Raw genomic sequence first — 19,823 nt, 5'->3', positions numbered from 1 at the left:
GTAAATGTTTTTACTGTCCCTTTTTAATTTTATGTCTTTACTGAATAAACTGAATAAAAATTATTTATTTCTATTAAAAAAACACTAATAACCTCAACCTTTTAAACAGTAGTGTGTCTTTTATTTTCTAATCAAAAAGAAAATCATTATTGCTGGTTTTAATTGCAAATTATAAGGATAAGGATTCATGCTGATATTGTCCATAATCCCACTTTGCCTTTTGGAGGGTACTGTATGTGCAATATTCCTGGATTACACCATCAAAAATGACTGACTGAGGTAAAGTTTTATAGTTGCACTTTCGTTGAGAGACTTTTATTGAGAGACTGGCTCATCTCGTATATGACATCAATATGCAAGTAAAAAACATCTAAATAATCTCATTGTAATTGCTATTCAATTGAAAAAAAAATATATATATTTTCAATAAAAATGCTAAATACAGTTTCATGGCCAAAAAGAGACATTCAGCCGTCATAAGTAGTAATTTTGGCCGCTGTGTGTGCAATTGTGCAGGTGGATTGTGTGAAAGCCTCGTCTCTCAGTGGGAGGGAGGGATCAGTGTTCTGATGGGAGCAGCAGTGCAGTGTGTGTGGGTGTCTGAAAACAGCGCCCACTGCTACACCACAGTGCTGTTACAAAACTCCACAGCACTCACAGGCTCTGCACCATTCGGTTTCATTACAGGGTTACAGATAAAAGCAGATAGGGATGTGGGTTATGTTTGAATTGCCCCAACCGTAAAGTCATTTTCACGTTTATCAATGTAGTGTGAAAAGTCGTGTTTGGGCTATAAAATAAACAGTTTGGGAATGTTTTTAAGGGCATAAGGCTGATGGAGATTAGCAAAAGAAGGTACGTACTGCTTGAGTAGTCTGGTGGGGCATACATGTCGTTGAGATGTACTGGTCCCGGCTTGGCCACTTTCAGATAGACCATGTCTGAAGTATTCTTCAGGGCGGCCACAGCCTCCTCATGACGTACATCCTGAAGTATGATGTTATTCACCTGCGAAGGCAGACACACACACGCATGTTACATCGGCTGGTCTCTAAAGCGTGACTCAGAATGTTCACGACAGCACATTTGAAGATGTAGGAAGGAAGCGACTGGAGCGGAGGCTGGATGGCCCAACAATCGACGACGGTGCTCAATTCTCCAGCTCTCAGCCGTCCGGTCACAAAAGGAAGGACGAGAGGGTGGGGTAGCTGGAAAAGCGTAGTGCTTTTCCTTTGTAAGCTTTAGGGCACCTACACACTACAGAAAACTAAGTGCTTCACAGATAGAAATGTGTCCAATTTGTTCTAAGGGAGTGGAAGGAGTCAAGTCTGTTTGAAATGTGAGTATATAGCGAATTGGACTCACATCTGCCTCTCTGAAATACTCACTGGTCAATAGACGCCAACGGATTGGTCAAAGGTTTTTTTCTTTATTACACCTCAATTAACTAACACGCATTATCACTGTTAAACACACCCACGATAAATCCAAGCAGCATACATAAATAAAATAATAACTACCCAAAAAATATAAAGGCAATTTTAAATATGATTTATTTTGAGAGTTAAAAGGCATTCCTTTTTCTTAGTTGCTTTAAAGATTTAAATAAAAATTTGAAAATGCCACAAAACTTGCAATTTGTGAACAGAGAGTAGTTAACTGTAAACAGGAATCCAAATTCTAATTTGAATGAAAGGAAGCAGAATTTAATTGAAATTAAATGCAAAAGTCACAACTTCTGCTAATGTAGTATTTAATAATACATATAACTTTTCAGTTACCGATACCAAGATGATAGGTAACATGAAACACAAAACATAGATAATTCAATATAAATGTCAACTCATTGAATAAAAGGGAGATAATACATCAATTTTGAATTTTGCCTGACCCCGTGCATGATGAAGTGTCACTTTCACAACCGATTTTTTCATCTACATTCTTGTAATGTACCATCCTCCCAAAAATGTATGGATACACACTATTATCAGATGCAGTATCAAATCTAGTTTATAATAACTTATAACTTTGTTATTATTTGTCACATTATAACTTAGCACACACAAAAAGCAACAGTGCAGCTGGTGATCACAGAGTTGACAGAGATAATTCAAATTTGACCAACTCTAGACACTCTGTTCAAGAAATCAAAAAACTGAATTAATCAAAAAAAGAAAGGGAAGAAAAGGCATATTTACATGTCTGCAGTTATGGCTACTGTGATTGATGCATGGCCTTTTAATTATGGCATTTATGACCATGTCAAAGCTTGCTCAGTTTCTGGCACTTGTGTGCCATGCAAGTGTTTCTCTTTATCACAGATGTGTCCTTGTTTGAGTTTGCGCTCAGCTTCACATCAATCACACGGTGGCCCATAAATCTTCACACATGAGATATATTGTCTATAATACGACATAATAGGCTGCAACAGTGTCTGTGGTCATTGAAGCATATAGAAATTCACTGAAAAAAAAGGTCCTGCAAAGATATGCAATGAACTTTCAATGCATAAAACCAGGTTGCCTATGTGTTGGCTCTACATATAGTGAAGAACAGAGGTGCATGAGTGCAGGTGAAATCTTACAGCTAGTAGGCGATCGCCTGTCTGCAGACGTCCATCTTTCTGTGCCGCCCCACCCTCGATGATCTTTGTGATGTAGATACTGTTGTCACCCGGGATGTGCTGGTTGCCTATACCTCCAGCAATACTGAAGCCAAGACCTTGAATGAATAGAATGGAGTTACATTTTAACCAGGAAATCAGATCTTCTGAAGTTTAAGTTAACATGAAATGACACTCAAAATCTGCCACTTAATGTGGCATATTTCAAGAGAAACGGAATTCAATGAGAAAAAAATGAAAAATGTGCACTGATGCATTTTTCACAATTATGTTAACTTTATATTTATTATAAAATGCCTCAATGTTTACGAATTCAACACAAGTTCAAAATAATTCAGAACTGCTATAAAAGTGATATCGTGCATAACAGCCATTTCTACTGTGTGTATCTCAAATGTATTTAGGTGCACATTTAGCACCTCTAACCTTTAGGCCCTTTGAGTAGGTTGACCTCCAAAATGGTCTCCGGAGGAGCCTGTCTTCTGCGTACCAGCAACCTGACCACTGGGCCGGCCTCCTTCAAAGCCTCCACTGCCTTGCTGTGCACAACCTCCGACACGTCCACATCATTCACGCGCAGAACACAATCATTTACCCTTAGACACAAGAAGAGATTCAAAGTCAAAACAGCAATAACATAGAGAGAGAGAGAGAGAGAGAGAGAGAGAGAGAGAGAGAGAGAGAGAGAGAGAGAGAGAGAGAGAGAGACTTTGTTCCAAAACCAAGTAAACTGGCCAGATTCCCTCTTAGAGATCATCCTAATGATAACTGCCCAATTTGGAACACTCAACGTAAGGTGCGGTCACAAAAAAGTCCATTGTTCGCTATCATTACACACTGATATCCCTCAGAAGTCACTTTCAAACTTATACACAGCTAATTCACATGAAAATCCGCATGGGAAAGTTTTTCACCCTTATTTCGCTCTTCACCCAAAATTCCTTATCGTGTGGATGTTGCTAAGATGACACTGTTAGTTAGTTGCTAAGCTAATACTCTAATAGAATAAAAATGCTTAGCAAAATAATCAATTTTTTATTAACTTTTATTAGACACCTTTCAGTATTGAAGTTTTTCTCACCATGTCCGCCATCTTGAATTTATTTTTTAACCAAGGTCATCCTAAAGTAATGCCTCTTTTAGAATTTGGCCAAACTAGACAGCATAATTAAGATGTCTAACTTTTAGAACAACCTATGGAAGCCTGCCAATGATGCCTTAAAATACTGAGCTCACTAGGTTTTGGAACAGAGCAAGAGTATCACAAAATGAATATTAGACCCTGAGAGACCCTAGACCACTCACCCTAGTCTCCCATCCATGGCAGCGGCACCTCCTGGGATGATCTTTGTGATGAAGATTCCTGGATCATCAGGAATGTGTGGATTATCCACACCTCCAGCAATGCTGAACCCAAGGCCAGAGTTGCCCTATTAATGACATACATGAGTAGAATATTATAGATGAGGAAATGCAGACGTTTCACAAAGATTTGTGGATAACATTTGCATCTGCTTTTCGGAAGACACCTGGCTCTCAATACTTCGTAAACACCAGCAAGGCATGGACAGTTTTATGCTGCTAAATATAGGAATTTGTGGTGCGCATTTCAAGAAAATCGTATCCGCTTCCACCCATTTCTCCCTCCATACTTCATCACCTCTTACACTGCTGTTTTCATTCCAGTGCCAAAAAGCTGAGACAGACTGGTCTGTCTGACAGTCACATCTCAAAAGACAGGCCCTAAAGCAGACAGCTGAGAAAAGATTTCACTTTAATATTTTCTATAATTAATGAGCGACGGTCGGAGCAAATTAGTAGCGAGTGGAGCTAAGACATCCCAGTGAGCCTTTCATGCTCCAGAGCCACTGCGAGAGCTCCAACTAAAGCATTCACACCCACAGACCTTTTAACATGTGAGATCTTAACATAGTTTATTTAGGCCTCAGCGTACAGAAATGGCACTTACAGAACAGCCCTGCAATTATGCTGAAAGCTCAGAGATGCACCCAAATCCAACATCCACTGCTGTTTAATGAATGGCCTTTGCAGATAGATTTAGATTAATCTGCATTGAACAAACTTCAGGTATGAAAAGACTTTGCAATGTTAAAACCATGATAGTTCATATGATAATTATTTGTAGATAAGAACAGCTTCAGATACTTCAGATAAATTCATGGTATTTTCACAAGTGGTACATTTTCAAAACTCTTTTAGTAGTCCGAAAATATAATCAAACTTTAGTGTTTTCAAATTGTCAAGTATTATTCTCAACTGACTTGAGAATAATGAGAATAATAATGTAACTTTTGCACTACACCTAATAAGTTTTTGATCTACACAGGACATTCATTTAAAGTCACTGCTGTTCATACTGTAATACTTTTCATTATCATCTGTTTTCCTTTATATCAATACATTTAATTCAACTCTCATTTAAACCTACTGATTTAATGGTAATTTACAAAGAATTTAATATATCTATAGATTTTCATCAGGATTGATCATTATTTGTGTTTCTAAAGTATTGACTGTATACTGTGTTCTAGTATTGACAGAAACTGAGGTGATGATCAGTTTTGATAATGTACCACAGCTATAAATTGAATTGCCTGAAGTTCAATTGCAGGCATTTACGTAGCTCAACATTTACTGCCATCTAGTGTCCAGGTCCTCATAGGTAGCATTGGTGGAGGAGAATATTGGCAAGTTTTACAAGACACCCTAAAATAACAGACGTTTAAAACAACTGAATGATATTTACCCTCTCCAGAATGATTTCTTCATATTTATACATGCCATCACTCCCGTTCACCTATAATAGACAAAAGAAAAATTGTTTAACATAGACAAGTAATGTTAACAAATTATACAGAAGGTCACAACTATCATTAATTATGTAAAAAGCAGAATCGCTATAAACTCAGCGCAATAAAACTGAGAGGTATGAATCATGTACAAGGCATAGGGCTGATAAACACAGTCAAAGACTACTCATTATAACGGTTAAATAATAATTGCACTCGGCATTAAAGCCACATCTGCTGTGGTTTAATCTCTGCATATTTTTATTGTTATTATCTCATGTACAACAGGAAAGGTTTGGCCGGGCTGAGGGGTATAATTCCACGTGGCAGGCAGTCAGGCAGGCAGGCGCTACTGGAGGTGCTGAGAGCATGAAGCAGATACTTACATAAGGGCCTGCATCCAGTGAGTCTGCGTTCACAATGATGGGGGGAGGGTTTGCCTGTGAGATGAAGAGATGCACATTACCTCAGTGTGTGAGAATGGCGGCTCACACGTATGCACACACACACATACACGCAGTCATGAGGAGACAGTAAATGCATGCCATGGGAACAGTGGGTCTCAATAGAGCATGGTACATCATCGCCATGATGTGACGCTTCAGGGGGAAGAGTGAGGACAGGACTGGAGGTGTGAAGATTACAGACGGCCTGTGGTCTGCCGCTGAAAGAGAACTGCAGTCGAGCCGAGGAGAGACAGTACTGCGTGTGTTTTTCCCCTCCGGCTAGTTTCATTTTTCATGTTTAAGCAATATCACATGAATATCAGCATGGATATGATTACACTACCGCTCAAAGGTTTGGGGTCAGTCAGATTTTTTTATTTCTTGGGGGAAGAAATTAATGTTTTTATTCAGTAACGATGCATTTAATTGATCAAAAGTGACAGTAAATACATTTACGTTGTTACTAGGGTTGGGTACCGAAACTCGGTTCCAATGGGGAACCGGTTCCGACGTAAACGGTAGTAACCAGACCGAATAAGAACGAAACTTTCGGTGCCTGATTTCGGTGCCTGACGTTTTTTACCGCCCCCTATAAAACATCTCGCGGTACGAATGATCCAATAATAAAACATCTCCAGTTAACCAGCAGAGCATTCATTTAGTTCGTTTGTTAAATAAGAGATCTAGCGCTGAAATGTGTTTTTTAAATCAAGTGATCAAAGTGCTCGTTGCCGCTGCGATCAGTGGCGCGGATAGGCTACAGTGTTTTCTCTTGGCTCGCGCACACACTTGTCTTCACTCGGACGCGCGCTTCAATACGTTGCGGACAACGATCTATTTACGAGGCGCCGTCTATGATTATGTGCGTGGATTGTTTGTGTGTGTGTGCGCGCTCGCGTCTCAGATGAGTATGTGCGCGGAGAGTTCCGCGCGTCTCGTGTGTGTAGAGTTTGCGTGTGTGTGCGTGAGCGACTTTAGAAGTTGTGCATTTCATATGTATTAGTTTGAGCATTCAGCAGTATACATGTAGCCTATGTGTGACTACCTAGTACATGTGTATGCAAGGGTTTAATATGTGCGTGAATGAAGTTTGATTTAAGCCCTAGACGGCGCCTCATATCTATTCGTTCTGGTGAAATCTCAAAATATAATGGACACAAAGTGTCCCTGCTTGATATACAACCACTGATGAGCATAATCGGTTTAAAATAAATAAATAAATAAATAAATAAATAAATAAATAAAAAACTACGAATGCGGATTAGAACCCAAAACCTCTGACACGCTTGACTAAAGTTCAAGTTCAGCTGCCAGTGTTCCTCTTAGGGTAAGTCTAGTATTTTAATGCCAACTGCAAATCTTGAATATCAAGTATGAAGTATATCAATATCAAGTATATTTATATGGCTATACTGTGTGTTAAATATTTCTGCTCAGTGTCAGATATTTCTCTGATTTGTAAAAGTCATAATATGAGAACACAAAATTTTTATCTTAACTCAAGTGTTTTGTGCTACATTAGCCCTTTAAAGGGCACAATTTTTCATTTAATCAGAAATCAGAAAATCTTTTTCAGAAAATCACACACACACACACACACACACACACACACACACACACACACACACACACACACACACACACACAAACACACAGAGGTATTATTTTTTTGATAAAGTGTGTGTGGTTTAGTTTTGTTAAGTACCGTTTCAAGAACCGTTTAAGCACCGGAACCGTTTGAAAAATACCGAGTAGGTACTGGTATCGGATAAAACCTAACCAATACCCAACCCTAGTTGTTACAAAAGATTTCTATTTCTATAGAAGGAATAAGATTCTATTTTTAACATTGATAATAAGAAATGTGCCTTGAACATTTTAAAATATGTTAAAACAATATTTCAAAATATTACTTTTGGTTTTAATGTATTTTTGATCAAGAAAATTCAGCGCGAGCATAAAAGACTTCAAAAAAATCTTACCAACCCCAAACTTTGGTACCGTACATTTAGTAACATTTTAGTCTTACATTTTAGATACAAAATGTGCAAACATTCTAAAATGTTTATTTTTGCTCTGGTAATAAAAAGAGTTCCAAATTAATGCAAAGGGATCGTGTCCTTCCAAACCCAAAATTATTATTTTTTCTTATAGAGTAACACAAAAGGAGAAAAAAAAGAGGCAAAGAAAGACAGACTAGGTGCTGTCAAGCTTCCATAAAAACACAATGAGAGTACTTCATATGACTTGTGCACAGGTGACCTTTTACCACAACTTAAACAAATGCATGGTTGCAAGTTAAAATTCTAACTTATTGTTTTAATTACACCTTTTGAGTGGCAAACATTATTTTGTTGAGTTCTGCTGGCATAATTATTACATCAACTTAATATTGTTTGTAAAATATTTACATATATTGAAATTAGGCAGTGGATTTCTAGTTCCCAGCAAGCTTTGCATATGATTGGATAAGGAGAGTAAATGTTGAAATTAAGTGTTATTTTATTTGTTTTTGTTTTTATAGTGAAAGTAAAGACCTGTTAGTTTTTAATTATCTTACTTGCTTAATAAATATACATGTTAAATAAGTTACACTTGATAGCTGATAGCTGTGGAACTGAACTGAAATAGATAAGATTAATTGGTTACATGGCTACAACTTAAGTAGTTGGAGTAATCAACTTAAAAATATTATTATTAAGTTGCTCTAATTCTACTCGATGTTGTCATAACTCAAAAAAATTTGGGGTGTGTGCTATATTTCAAGTCTGTTGTTTGAGAGAAAAAGAAAATGTAAGTGCTTCATGCTTTTGGGAGATTGACAGTCACTGTCTACATTCATATACTCAAGAGCAGCTTGAACATTCTGCAGAATATATTCTCATTTTGTGTTGCACAAAAGAAAGCAAATAACACAGGTGCCAAATGACATGGGGGATGTGACTAGGGTTGCCAACTTCAGAAAGAAAAATGCGGGACAATCGTGGTTCTTTACAGGAAAATAAGGGACACAAAATATTTGTAGCTATACACAGTAGGCTATATGTCATTTCAGGTTCATATGTTTTTAACATTTTCTCAGATATAAACACATTTGTTTTGCTTAACCTATTTATGTCCAATTTAATTCTAAAACGAATTTTAAGGTCGCACAAAAAAGTCACATTAGGCCTACACACATACCATAGTTCAAAATAATAGCATTTATCTGAAATAGAAAGCTTTTGTAACATTATACACTATTTTAAAGAAATTAAAGTAATAGCATACTTTTCCCTCAGGAAGATTTCATGTTTTCTTGCGTGGCTGGATGTTGGACTCATGAACAATAATCACGTTGTTTGAATTCACCAAAACTGATTTGCCGAAATCAAAACCCGGCTGGACAGTGAAAGGGATTTGCCGTTAGCTGAGTCCGGATCGAACCGGGAGCGACCAGACCACAGGATTCTGTTTGCAAATCAAACAATAATTTGTCCCGAAAGAATAATTAAATCTCAATTTAGAGTTTGTTATACGTATGGTCTGATGCGCGTGAGTGTGGGCTGTGATTGGATGATGCGGTGTCGTGATCATTCTCTAGTGTCGTGTTGCTGTTGTATCAGTCAGTGGTTAGATCAGCATAGCAGTCTATTTAATCGGGACAAGGGAGGTCCCGTACAGGACAAATAAATTAGACCCAAAATACGGGACGTCCCGGCTAATTCGGGACAGTTGGCAACCCTAGATGTGACAGACATATTTGTAAACTAGTTCTTTATAACAAAGAGGTGGGAGTGTACAAATTCATGTCATCCTGTAGTTTTAGGTAGTACCATAGAATAGTCCATGCTCTTAACAAAACATGAATGAACTGAGGCAGTGAACCAACTGACATGCATGGCCTTTTACATGCAAACCTTGTTGTGTTTGTGAGAATTGATCTGATTGATCTGTGGTGAGGTGATGCTGACAGGGCCGCCGGCTGACCAGTAGAGGAGATGGTCACTACCTCTCCACCCCCTTCAGTACTTGAGGAGTGAAGCACTAGATTATCACTCCAATTGATACTAAATTTTATAGAACTGCAATCAAGCCACACACATTGTCAACTAATCAGTGTTTATCTTGTTTTCCAGTAAAAATATAATCATTCTTAAAAAGAGAGAAACTTTATCAAGAAACAAAATTGTGCAAGATAATAGAATATAACTTTATTGTATTATTTTTTTAATTTTTTCTACCATAAATCAACTTAATTTGAGATTATGTTCTTTTCAGTGTTGTTATTGTTGACTAAAACTCAAACAAAAACTATTAGAAATTGTGGTAACACTTTACTTTATGTAGCTTTTATGTATACTGCATTATAAAGGGATGTACATAATGTGCATTATAATGCATTATATCTTTTCATAAATAATTGTAACCAAAGTTAATAAGCATTACAATATACACAGACTCCCCTTTACATCTGAAATTGGTAGTTTGTAGTGTTTAAATGCATTATACTTTCTAAGGGTGTATTATATTGAAACTGTTACAATTATTCATGAGATCATACAATGCTTTATAAGGTGCATTTCATGGCATAATTAATGCATTAAAAATACTTTTATAATGCATTTTAAATAAAAGCTTTAAACAAAGTGTTACTGGAAGGGTTTCCGGAAATTGAAATCGAGAAGAAATAAAAAAAATAATAATTATATTAGATGAAAAACTTGTCATCTAACTGAAATAATTAAGGTTAACGGTTAAGTTGAAGCGCTATAATTACTAAAACTGAAATAAAATTGACAAAGCACACAAAATTATTTAATAAAAAAAATATTATTAATTATTATTATTAAATAAAATATAAAAATAAAAGCTAATTCAATATATTAATAATACTATAATAGTATATAAATAATACTAAAATAAGACCTCATTGTTTTATCATGCACAATTTTGATCCTGAACAAATTTAGATTGCTTGGTTTGATATTTATTACTGGAAGACTGCAAGAAAAAAGATTTTGCAGTGCTTCTGCAATTTACCCCTCTTAGTAGCCTTGGCATAATAATCCACATATAGAGTAGTGAAACACATTTTTAATATCACTTGTAACACATTTTTAAGATCACTTTTCACTGCTAAATTTACATTGCGTACATGGGTAGAACTACTGCAGAAAGCTTTATATAACATTCAGCTATATTGCACAGATATTCACCCCCCTAACATTCCCTCTGGCTGTCACAGCAGCTGTGGATGATTGCGTTTCAGTTGCAGACCCTGAATAATTTCTGTGCCTCTCTTAGGCAGTAAAGACCTGAAAAGACCATTTGAGTTACAAGAACATATTCTAAAAGCGTTTCCTACGTCACCATCTCTATTTTCACCTGACACTTCCATCCTCGTGACAGGTCCTCACAGATTCAGATGGCACTCAGGTACAGCTAACTCTCCAGTGTGAGAGGTTAGCACAGCATCAGCTCTATCTAGACATCTGCACACTGAGTAAAGACCTGCTCTTAAAGTTTGCTCTCTAGAAGAATCCGCATTGGTGAGCATATGCAATATTACAAGACTTCTGCTCTTGATTCGCTTATTTGTGTGCAAAAGCATCAGATGCCATTTTGTATAAAAACTATTGGAAATCTGGATGTGAGTAATCTCATTATGATTTACATATTGAGTGACCTACGTGCTGACTGATCCTAGTTGCATCCCAAATTATGAACAATACACTTTGTGCTTACTGTACACAAAACACTACGTACTCTGTCAGAGTGAATGGCTTTTAGAAGGGTAGTGTCATCTTAAACAGAACAATATGTTTTATCCATTTGAAGGAAATTATGTTTCAAACCAACCCACTGACATGTTGCTTCACCACGTAGACAAAAACAATGGGAAAATTCTTTAAAATAAATGTTTCTGTGTTCCACAGAAGAAGGTCATACAACTTTGGAATATAAAATGATGACAGAATTTTCATTTCTGAGTGAACTATTTTTCAACTAATCGACAGACTGTACACTACCGTTCAAAAGTTTGGGGTTTTGGTAAGATTTTTAAATGTTTATGAAAGCCTCTTGTTCACCAAGACAGCATTTATGTTATCAAAAATACAGTAAAAACAATAATATTGTGAAATATTACAATTTAAAATAACTACTCAAGTTGTATAAATATCTATTTGATCATATTTCAAAATGTAATTTATTCTTGTGATGACAAAAAGCTGAAATTTCAGCATCATTACTCCAGTCTTGAGTGTCACATGATCCTTCAGAAATCATTCTAATATGCTGATTTGCTGCTCAAGATACATTTCTTATCATTATCAATGCTGAAAACAGTTTTGAGGAAACCGTAATTAATTTTATTTCAGGATACTTTGATCAATAGAAGAATAAGATTTATTTAAAATATAATTACTTTGTAACATTATAAACGTCTTTACTGTCCCTTTTGACCAACTGAATGCATCCTTGTTCATTAAATTCATTTATTTCCATTTTTTTTTTTTTTTTTTTAATGGTAGTGTAAGCTATGATAGGTGCCAGTTGTTATCAATTCTCAGATGAATGCAAAACATAAAGGTATGCGGGGGTAATAAAATAGAAAGTTCACACTTTAAACATCTTTGCTATCGTTATCATCTACTCATTCAAAGTCTACCTCACACCACACCGTATAAAAGCCCAGGTTTCTCACTATTTGCTATTGCTAGTTGAGTCAACAGTTTAAAAAAAAAAAAACAGGCGTGAAAAGACGTTAGAGCCCTTTGACAAAAATAGACACACAAACATAAACCGGAAGCAAAATTACAATAATAAAAGGAACTAACACATTTTATCTTCAGCATTGTGTTTTCAGACAAACATAATTTTGATTTGTTTGTGAAAAGGCTTCTGACAAGTGCAACGCCCCCTTGTATAGTTGCAAAAGAGCATAACATAAATGCACAATGTCTGCATAATGTATCTGTACACCTTGTAAGAACATCTTGGACAATGAATTATACTCATACGCAGCTGCACATTGGCACGTTCGAGGACAGATTTGCTAAAGCTAAAGGCCCAAGTGTATTTAAAAATCAGTGCCGCCTTCTTCTCTTATCCACTGAGACGTTCCAGCACAGAGATTGTGATGCAAGGAAATAGGTGAATGTACAGCCATACAACACTATTAAGTCTCCAGATGCCATTAAGCATGAAATGTGTTGCTGTAATAACACAACAGACCTCCTACGCTATCGGGCCCTTAAACCCATCAGCAAAAGCCATCGTCGTGGTCTAGGGGATATGGGCAGTAATCGCAATGTTTCTATCATGCAACATAAGCAAACGAGATAAAGGAGGATGATAATCTCAGATGCAGTAATCCGGAACGCTGCCGCTGTCTTTGGAGGAGCCGGTGGATGAATGTGCAGCGGTATCACTGAGCTATATGACAGTGATATGTGACCTAAAGTGTCCATGTCCTGAAGAGAGGCTTATACCATCACTGCTCATACTCTCTATCCCAGATTAAAAAGCAGAGGGATGACGGAGAGGTGAGATGGTGGAGTCACATAGGGGCGTCACCAGCCCTGGGCTTTCTGGGATAAAGTCATACAGATTTTTGGTTTCTAGCCTCTAATCTTTTTTCCACCCTATAACTGCAGCTGCCCATTGTTATGCAGTGAGATATTCAAAACAACATCCAGCCCGCTGTATATACCAAGGTTTTTCAGTTTAAAAAAAAAAGCGCAACTATGAGAAGCATGATGGAGCAGCAGTAGTGACAGTATCTTAATGCTCTGTGCAGACCGGGTCTGAAGATTCATCTGAGCCAGCCAAATCGCTGTGACAGGGGCAGGTGAGCAAGTGGTGCCACAGCTGGCGGAGGCTAGCCACAGCTAATCATACAGCTTACATTCACCTCAAAGTTCAAAAAGAAACTTCTGTCATCATTTACTCACACTCTTAGAAGAAAAGGTTCTTTACAAAACCTTAAAGGTTTCTGTCAGGTGCTTCATATATAGAATATTTTAGGGGTTCCATCATTAATGGATTTTATTGGATTTTCTGTCCATGTTTTTGACATTCTTCAAAATTTCTTCTTTATATTCCACAGAAGAAAGTCAGAGTAAATCATTTTAATTTCCTGAAATATCCCTTTAAGGATATGATCATTATGAACATTAAACATGAAGGCTAACCTAAAGTTTATTTCTATCAAATTATTAATGGTGTAAAGTTGACGAAATCAAAATTAATAATATTCACTTCCTTTAATGCTTATTTGTAGCCTGGCTAACGTCAGACCACATGTTCATTTTCTCGTGTTTGAGGCGTGGTTTACGAATGCCCAGAGCCGTTTATTGGGCGCTATGAATGTCTATCAAATTTCCCTGTGCTTAGCTCATAGCCAATCGCTTCAATTATACCAGATGACGTATGTAGAGTGACAGAAATTCGACGAGGAAAAAGACGATGGGTCAAAGATTTATTTGTACACGATGGCGTTTAGCGAATATTACCGTTTGTGCAAGATAAACATGATGGTAGAAGGTAACGTCGAGTCTGATGCCATGTTGGATCCATAGATATAAACAAACTGCTTCGGTGTCGTCATCGTCTTGCTGCTCCCTCCCCGTTCTGTGATTGGTTCCCTTTTTCAGGGGAAAATTTGGTCTGATTTGTCAGTGCTATGCCAAACTGTCATTATTATATTTTTTTTAAATGTAAATGTAAATGTAAATGTAAATGTAAAGACAAATCCCTTTTTAACCCTGTCCCTCCAACCATCTGGCTCAATTCTAGTACATAATTCCTACTTTTCATAATCCAATCAATTACAGATGGATAAAATCAAGTCCCGTCCCCTAAATGTCTCTCATTGAATATAATGTTTCACTTTAAAATGTCTGATTACAGAAATAAAATAAAACCCTCATTTGAAGCCACTTAGTCAGTTAAAAGAGTCTTTTAAAGTCCACCTGTGGTGAAAATCCAGCTTTTAATGTTGTTTATATGTGGTGTTTTTAATATGTTTTAAGACAAACCATGTGCAAATTCATAAGTCAACACCATTGCTGAGTATTTTCTGCATTAAACCAAAGAAAGTCCCAAAAACGCGGTTTGAAATCGGTTTAAAATGAAAATTGTGTCCATCAAAATGATTGCCCTTTTATTGACTTTCTTTCTTCTGTGGAACATAAAATAAAAAATTTTGCCCATAAAATGTCAATGGTTTGCAAAACATTCTCCAAATATCGTATTTTGTGTTTCACAGAAGAAAGACAGTTTAGAGGGTGAGTAAATCATGACAGAATTTCTGTAGTGATGATTCACCTGGACAAGAATCCTGACAAGATTCCAGATGCTTACAAGACCTCTAAACTCTTGTGCAATCACATAAGACTGGTTCGAGAGAGGTGAGAATAGAGAAACAGTAAGAAGAAAGAGTTACAAACAGCACAAGGCTGGAGGGTGTCCAGATGTGGCAGAAGGGAAAGTCTAAAGGGTACGAGAGGGATTAGACAAATCTGGATTATGTTACAATAAATCCCTTAATTTCCTTTTAATTCAATGTCTAATCATTAAAGGCTGTTTTTTATCAGCCAGCTGTCACTGCTCAGTTATCTCCAGCTGCAACACACACAAACACGCACGCACGTGTAATCGAGCAAGCACATCGCGTCTGAACATCCGTTCCAAGTACTGCGAACACAATTTGACTTTCATCTACTTCTTCAAACTCTGTCTTTAGGCTTCTTGTCTTTTTCTTAACAAACTTCTGTAACAACTACAGAACTGCTGTCAAATTGTCATGTCTCCACGTGTGTCCACTGATGGCTCATCTGCCAGAACTCTCTCCATCTGTTGCAACCTAGGAAAATCAATGAATAAACATGTCTCTGTATCTCGAGTCAATACTCTGGATAGGCAGCTCATTTATTGTAACTGTTGCTGTAGCTTCAGTTTGCTCATTAGAGGAGTGAATTTGCATTAGCTCGCTACGCAATTGCCCCTGTCAGGCTTTCCTAATTGGACTTGGCCAGAGACCCTTGGGACCGCAATCCGACAAAGGCTCTCACTGAATCAAGGCAAGCACCAGGGCAAGCGCTTCATCCAAATTGTTAAATAATCAATGTGTTACTATGGCAACAGCTACTCTGGCCTCTGCATTGACTGGAAGGAGCAGGCAGAGTCCGCCCTCCCTCGTTCATCTCTCTCAGGACATACACTGGTGACGACACCATGACAGTGGTCCGTTCTAGCCACAAAGTGCGATTAACACGCCCACCCAGGCACATTCGGTTCTGTTCTAATCACACAGCATAGGTGCAAGGTATCGTCAATTACATCGTTTTGCAAGCCTCAACAATCACACCATTCAGTGCCACGTCATTCAGTTTTTGGGTGTGACCATGTTGGTATCAGTACACTCTTGACATGTTCAACCATAACAATTTTATTTCTAAACGCTCTAAATAAAGGAGAGCTCCTGTTTCAAAAAGAGTACACAGGACAGGATAATCACACACATTATTACACACAGTAGCCTCCTTTAATGTATGTTTCTTTTAAATAATAATACACATTTTAATACAACTATTTACATTTTTTCATTAAATTTTTTACATTTTCCATTCTATTTCATTCCTTCCTTGCATATATATTAGTGGTGTCAAATCGATTAATTGATTCATCGCATCTAATATAAATGTTTATGTTTTTATAATATATGTGTGTACACACACACACACACACATATATATAATATATATATATAGAGAGAGAGATTTATATATATATATAAATATATATATATACACACACATGCTGTATATAATATATATATATGATAATATATATACACACATATTACATAAACACAAACTTTTATGTTAGATGCGATTAATTCATTTGACAGCACTAATATATATTGTCTATTATTATTGTTAAATGTTATTATATGTTATTACATACAGTCTATATGCTGCTCTAACTGCGTCCTTTAAATTACATCCCATCATGAAGGCAAGTCTGTCAGATACTGTATGCTCAGATGTGTGCTCTGTGCTTCAAGTCATGAATATTCACGAGGATGAATATTGGCTCGTTTCCACAGAGCGCTACGGTACAGTACAGTACAGTATGGCACGCAATTATTTCCGTTTCAATTGCCAGAATGGTACCAAAATACTAAACCGTACCATACCACTTTTTTGGGACCCTTCCGTTGGGGTACCTAGCACAGTAGTCCGGTACCTAAAGGGTGGAGATAGACTCACTGCAGAACGTTGATTGGTTGACAGAGAATCGTCACTTGCGCATATTACAAGGGGAATGATAACACAAGAGGTGCCATTTTTTAATATACAGTTGAAACACAATACCGTTGCAACACAATCTCGGCCCGCTTGTGACAAACAGCCACATGCCGAGAAGCAAGAACAAGATCTGCTGTATGTCCTCCATTGTTGTTTACTGTGTCGCTTTCTTCTTCGCTTGAGAATTACGTCGATAGCTACTTTCTGGCATACGTATAAGTAAGAGTAATAAGTAAGAGTACTGTTGGTGGTGGAAACGCAAACCAGATCAGGGTTTACCGTCCCAAATCGTATTGTACTGTACTGCACCGCTCAGTGGAAACGAGCCATAACTCACATGCTTCATGAACTAGAAACTACAGGAGACCTAGGAGGGTCTAGATCAGAAGTTCTCAACTGCTGGTTTGGAACCCACAAATGGACCGGAGGTCTGTTCTGATAGGATTACGGACAGGAGAAAAATAAGAAAACAATGTAATGCAACTCTTCCCATGTCTACATTCAATGCAGCTTACAGCTCAAGGTCACTACTTGATGCAAATCCAGCGCTCTAGATGTAGATGTAATGTGTTTTATGCTTAGGAAACTAAGACAGAAGAGTAGCTACTCTTAGATCATCTCTTGTTGAGTCTCAATGGCTTTTATAAGCCACGCTGCAATTCAATCAATAAGACTTAATTACCATGCACCCAACATTGCGCTAGGGTACAGGTGCTCACGGACACCAGATGGGGAAAGTCAGAGACACTGGAATGTATGTGGTAGAGAGGAAAGATGGACATCAGAAAGACTTTTTGTTTTTGTTTCTTCTAGAACATGCAGAAACATGTTGCAGGTTCTTTAATGCATCTGGGAAACCGTGCCAATCAAGTCCAGACAGGTCTTAAAAAGGGAAATGAATTTCGGTTACCGTAGCACCGAACGTACATAAACGAACGGGTTAGTTCGGCCAAAAATTATGAACATTTTGTTATCATTTCTCACCCTCATGTCAATAAATAAATAAAAGATTTTAATTTTGGTCTGTTTGGCTTCAAAAAATATGATTTTTTTTTTTGTATGGATATAGTCCTTTTTCATGTTTTTTGTCCTGTTTTAGGGCTTGATGTATGGCAAGAACTATATAATAATCCTCAGAAAATGTCTATTTTGCATTTCACAGAAAAAAATTGATTTACAAATACAGATTGTAATGTAAATAATGACAGATTTTTCATTTTTGGGAACTGATTTTGAACTAACCTTTTAAGAATTGAATTACCATGATGGTATATGGGTCCATTAGCAATATAAGCAATCAGGAGTTTTTTTTTCCTCCATCCTTTTTGCAAAGTTACTGAAGCGTGTCCTGGCTGTGTGTTCTGTTTGGTCATGGTAAACTGCTCCAAATGAGCCTCAGCGAGGTCACCAATCTGACCTTCGGATAGCGCTAAAAGATGATATTAAATATTACATGCTCTATAAATAAACAGAGCTAGCCTGACTATGTGCCTTTAACATCTGCGGTATATGATATATGGCGAGTTATGCAGCGTCAGTCTGACTAGCGGGGGGTTGCCGGTTGACGGGGAACACATCAGCAGAATAAGGGTTAATAATTCAATCTACCCTGCCCTGTCTGATCACACTGTTGCCAGGTTACGTGAACCACTGCCGCAGCAGTGCTGTAATCATCTCTATCATTACACTGCGAACACAGCCTCAGTCACCATTGAGATGAGAAGTCAGAGTGCTCTGCATTCTATCACAACAGGCTGAGAGAGAATCTGATGCAGGGATGTGATACGCCACTGCGTCTGCTATGGAGATTTATACTAACATGTAACTGTACTTAATTACAATTCATATAGAATGAAAGAAACTAATAACAAGTGCTGTTTCGAGTGACTTCTTCACTGCTAACCGGCTGGTTGCTACCCCTTGTTGCTAAGCTGAGAGCTGTGCCCACTCCTCTGCGTGGTGTCCTGTGCCAAGAACAAGGAATATAATCAAAATTATTATTTTTAATAAACACTTTTGAAATCTGTGATGTCCATGTGTCATTATGAGAAATGTGACTTCAGGACTTGTGCTCTCTTTTTAAAGTTCGCCCAAAAAAGCAAATTCTGCCATCATTTACTCATACTGCTCCAAACCCAAATGACTTTCTTTCATCCAAGAAACACAAAAAGAGACGTTTTGATGAATGTTCACGCTTCTCTTTTCCATACACTGAAAAAAAGAACCAGGGACTGGCAAACTTTAAAGGGGTCCTATTATGCTTTTCCACTTTTCAACTTTAGTAAGTGTGTAATGTTGCTGTTTGAGCATAAAAAAGACCGGCAAGGTTACAAAGCTCAAAGTCCACTCCAAAGGGAAATATTTTATTTAACAGAAGTCATTTGGACTACAATGCGATTTTTCCGGGCTTTTTGAAGTCATAATGTTACTCATTTAAATAATCCCCACCCACGGAGCACGCAAAAAAAGTGGACGAGGCCTGGTTGAGCTGCTGCTATTTCAAAGAGATGTGGGTTTTTTTGTTTCATTTGTTTGACCTTACTGAGGCTGACAAACTTAGAGTGGTTACAATTTATTTTAAACAATGTTCCTGGAGATTATAATCCCAAAGTTTATCTGTTTATCTGTGCTGCACATTTTACAGAGA

General features: G+C 37.3%; 1 protein-coding gene across 4 annotated transcripts in view; it reads right to left on the bottom strand.

Moving 5' to 3' along the window:
- dlg3 (discs, large homolog 3) overlaps positions 1–19,823 on the bottom strand; it is a 95,495-nt gene that overhangs the window by 32,041 nt on the left and 43,631 nt on the right. For all 4 annotated transcript variants that reach the window (XM_081381868.1, XM_081381869.1, XM_081381870.1 and 1 more), the window contains exons 5-10: positions 5,820–5,873; positions 5,391–5,441; positions 3,929–4,053; positions 3,050–3,219; positions 2,585–2,721; positions 864–1,008 (exon numbers count right to left, since the gene is read on the bottom strand). In XM_081381868.1, coding sequence (XP_081237994.1) covers positions 864–1,008; positions 2,585–2,721; positions 3,050–3,219; positions 3,929–4,053; positions 5,391–5,441; positions 5,820–5,873 — 682 coding nt within the window. The remainder of the gene's footprint in view (positions 1–863; positions 1,009–2,584; positions 2,722–3,049; positions 3,220–3,928; positions 4,054–5,390; positions 5,442–5,819; positions 5,874–19,823) is intronic.

The sequence above is a fragment of the Scardinius erythrophthalmus genome, assembly GCF_964197995.2.
Source record: "Scardinius erythrophthalmus genome assembly, chromosome: 13".
NCBI classification, from domain to species: Eukaryota; Metazoa; Chordata; class Actinopteri; order Cypriniformes; family Leuciscidae; genus Scardinius; species Scardinius erythrophthalmus.
The sequence above is the reverse complement of the archived record's forward strand: the minus strand, read 5'-3'. Positions and strand labels throughout refer to the sequence as shown.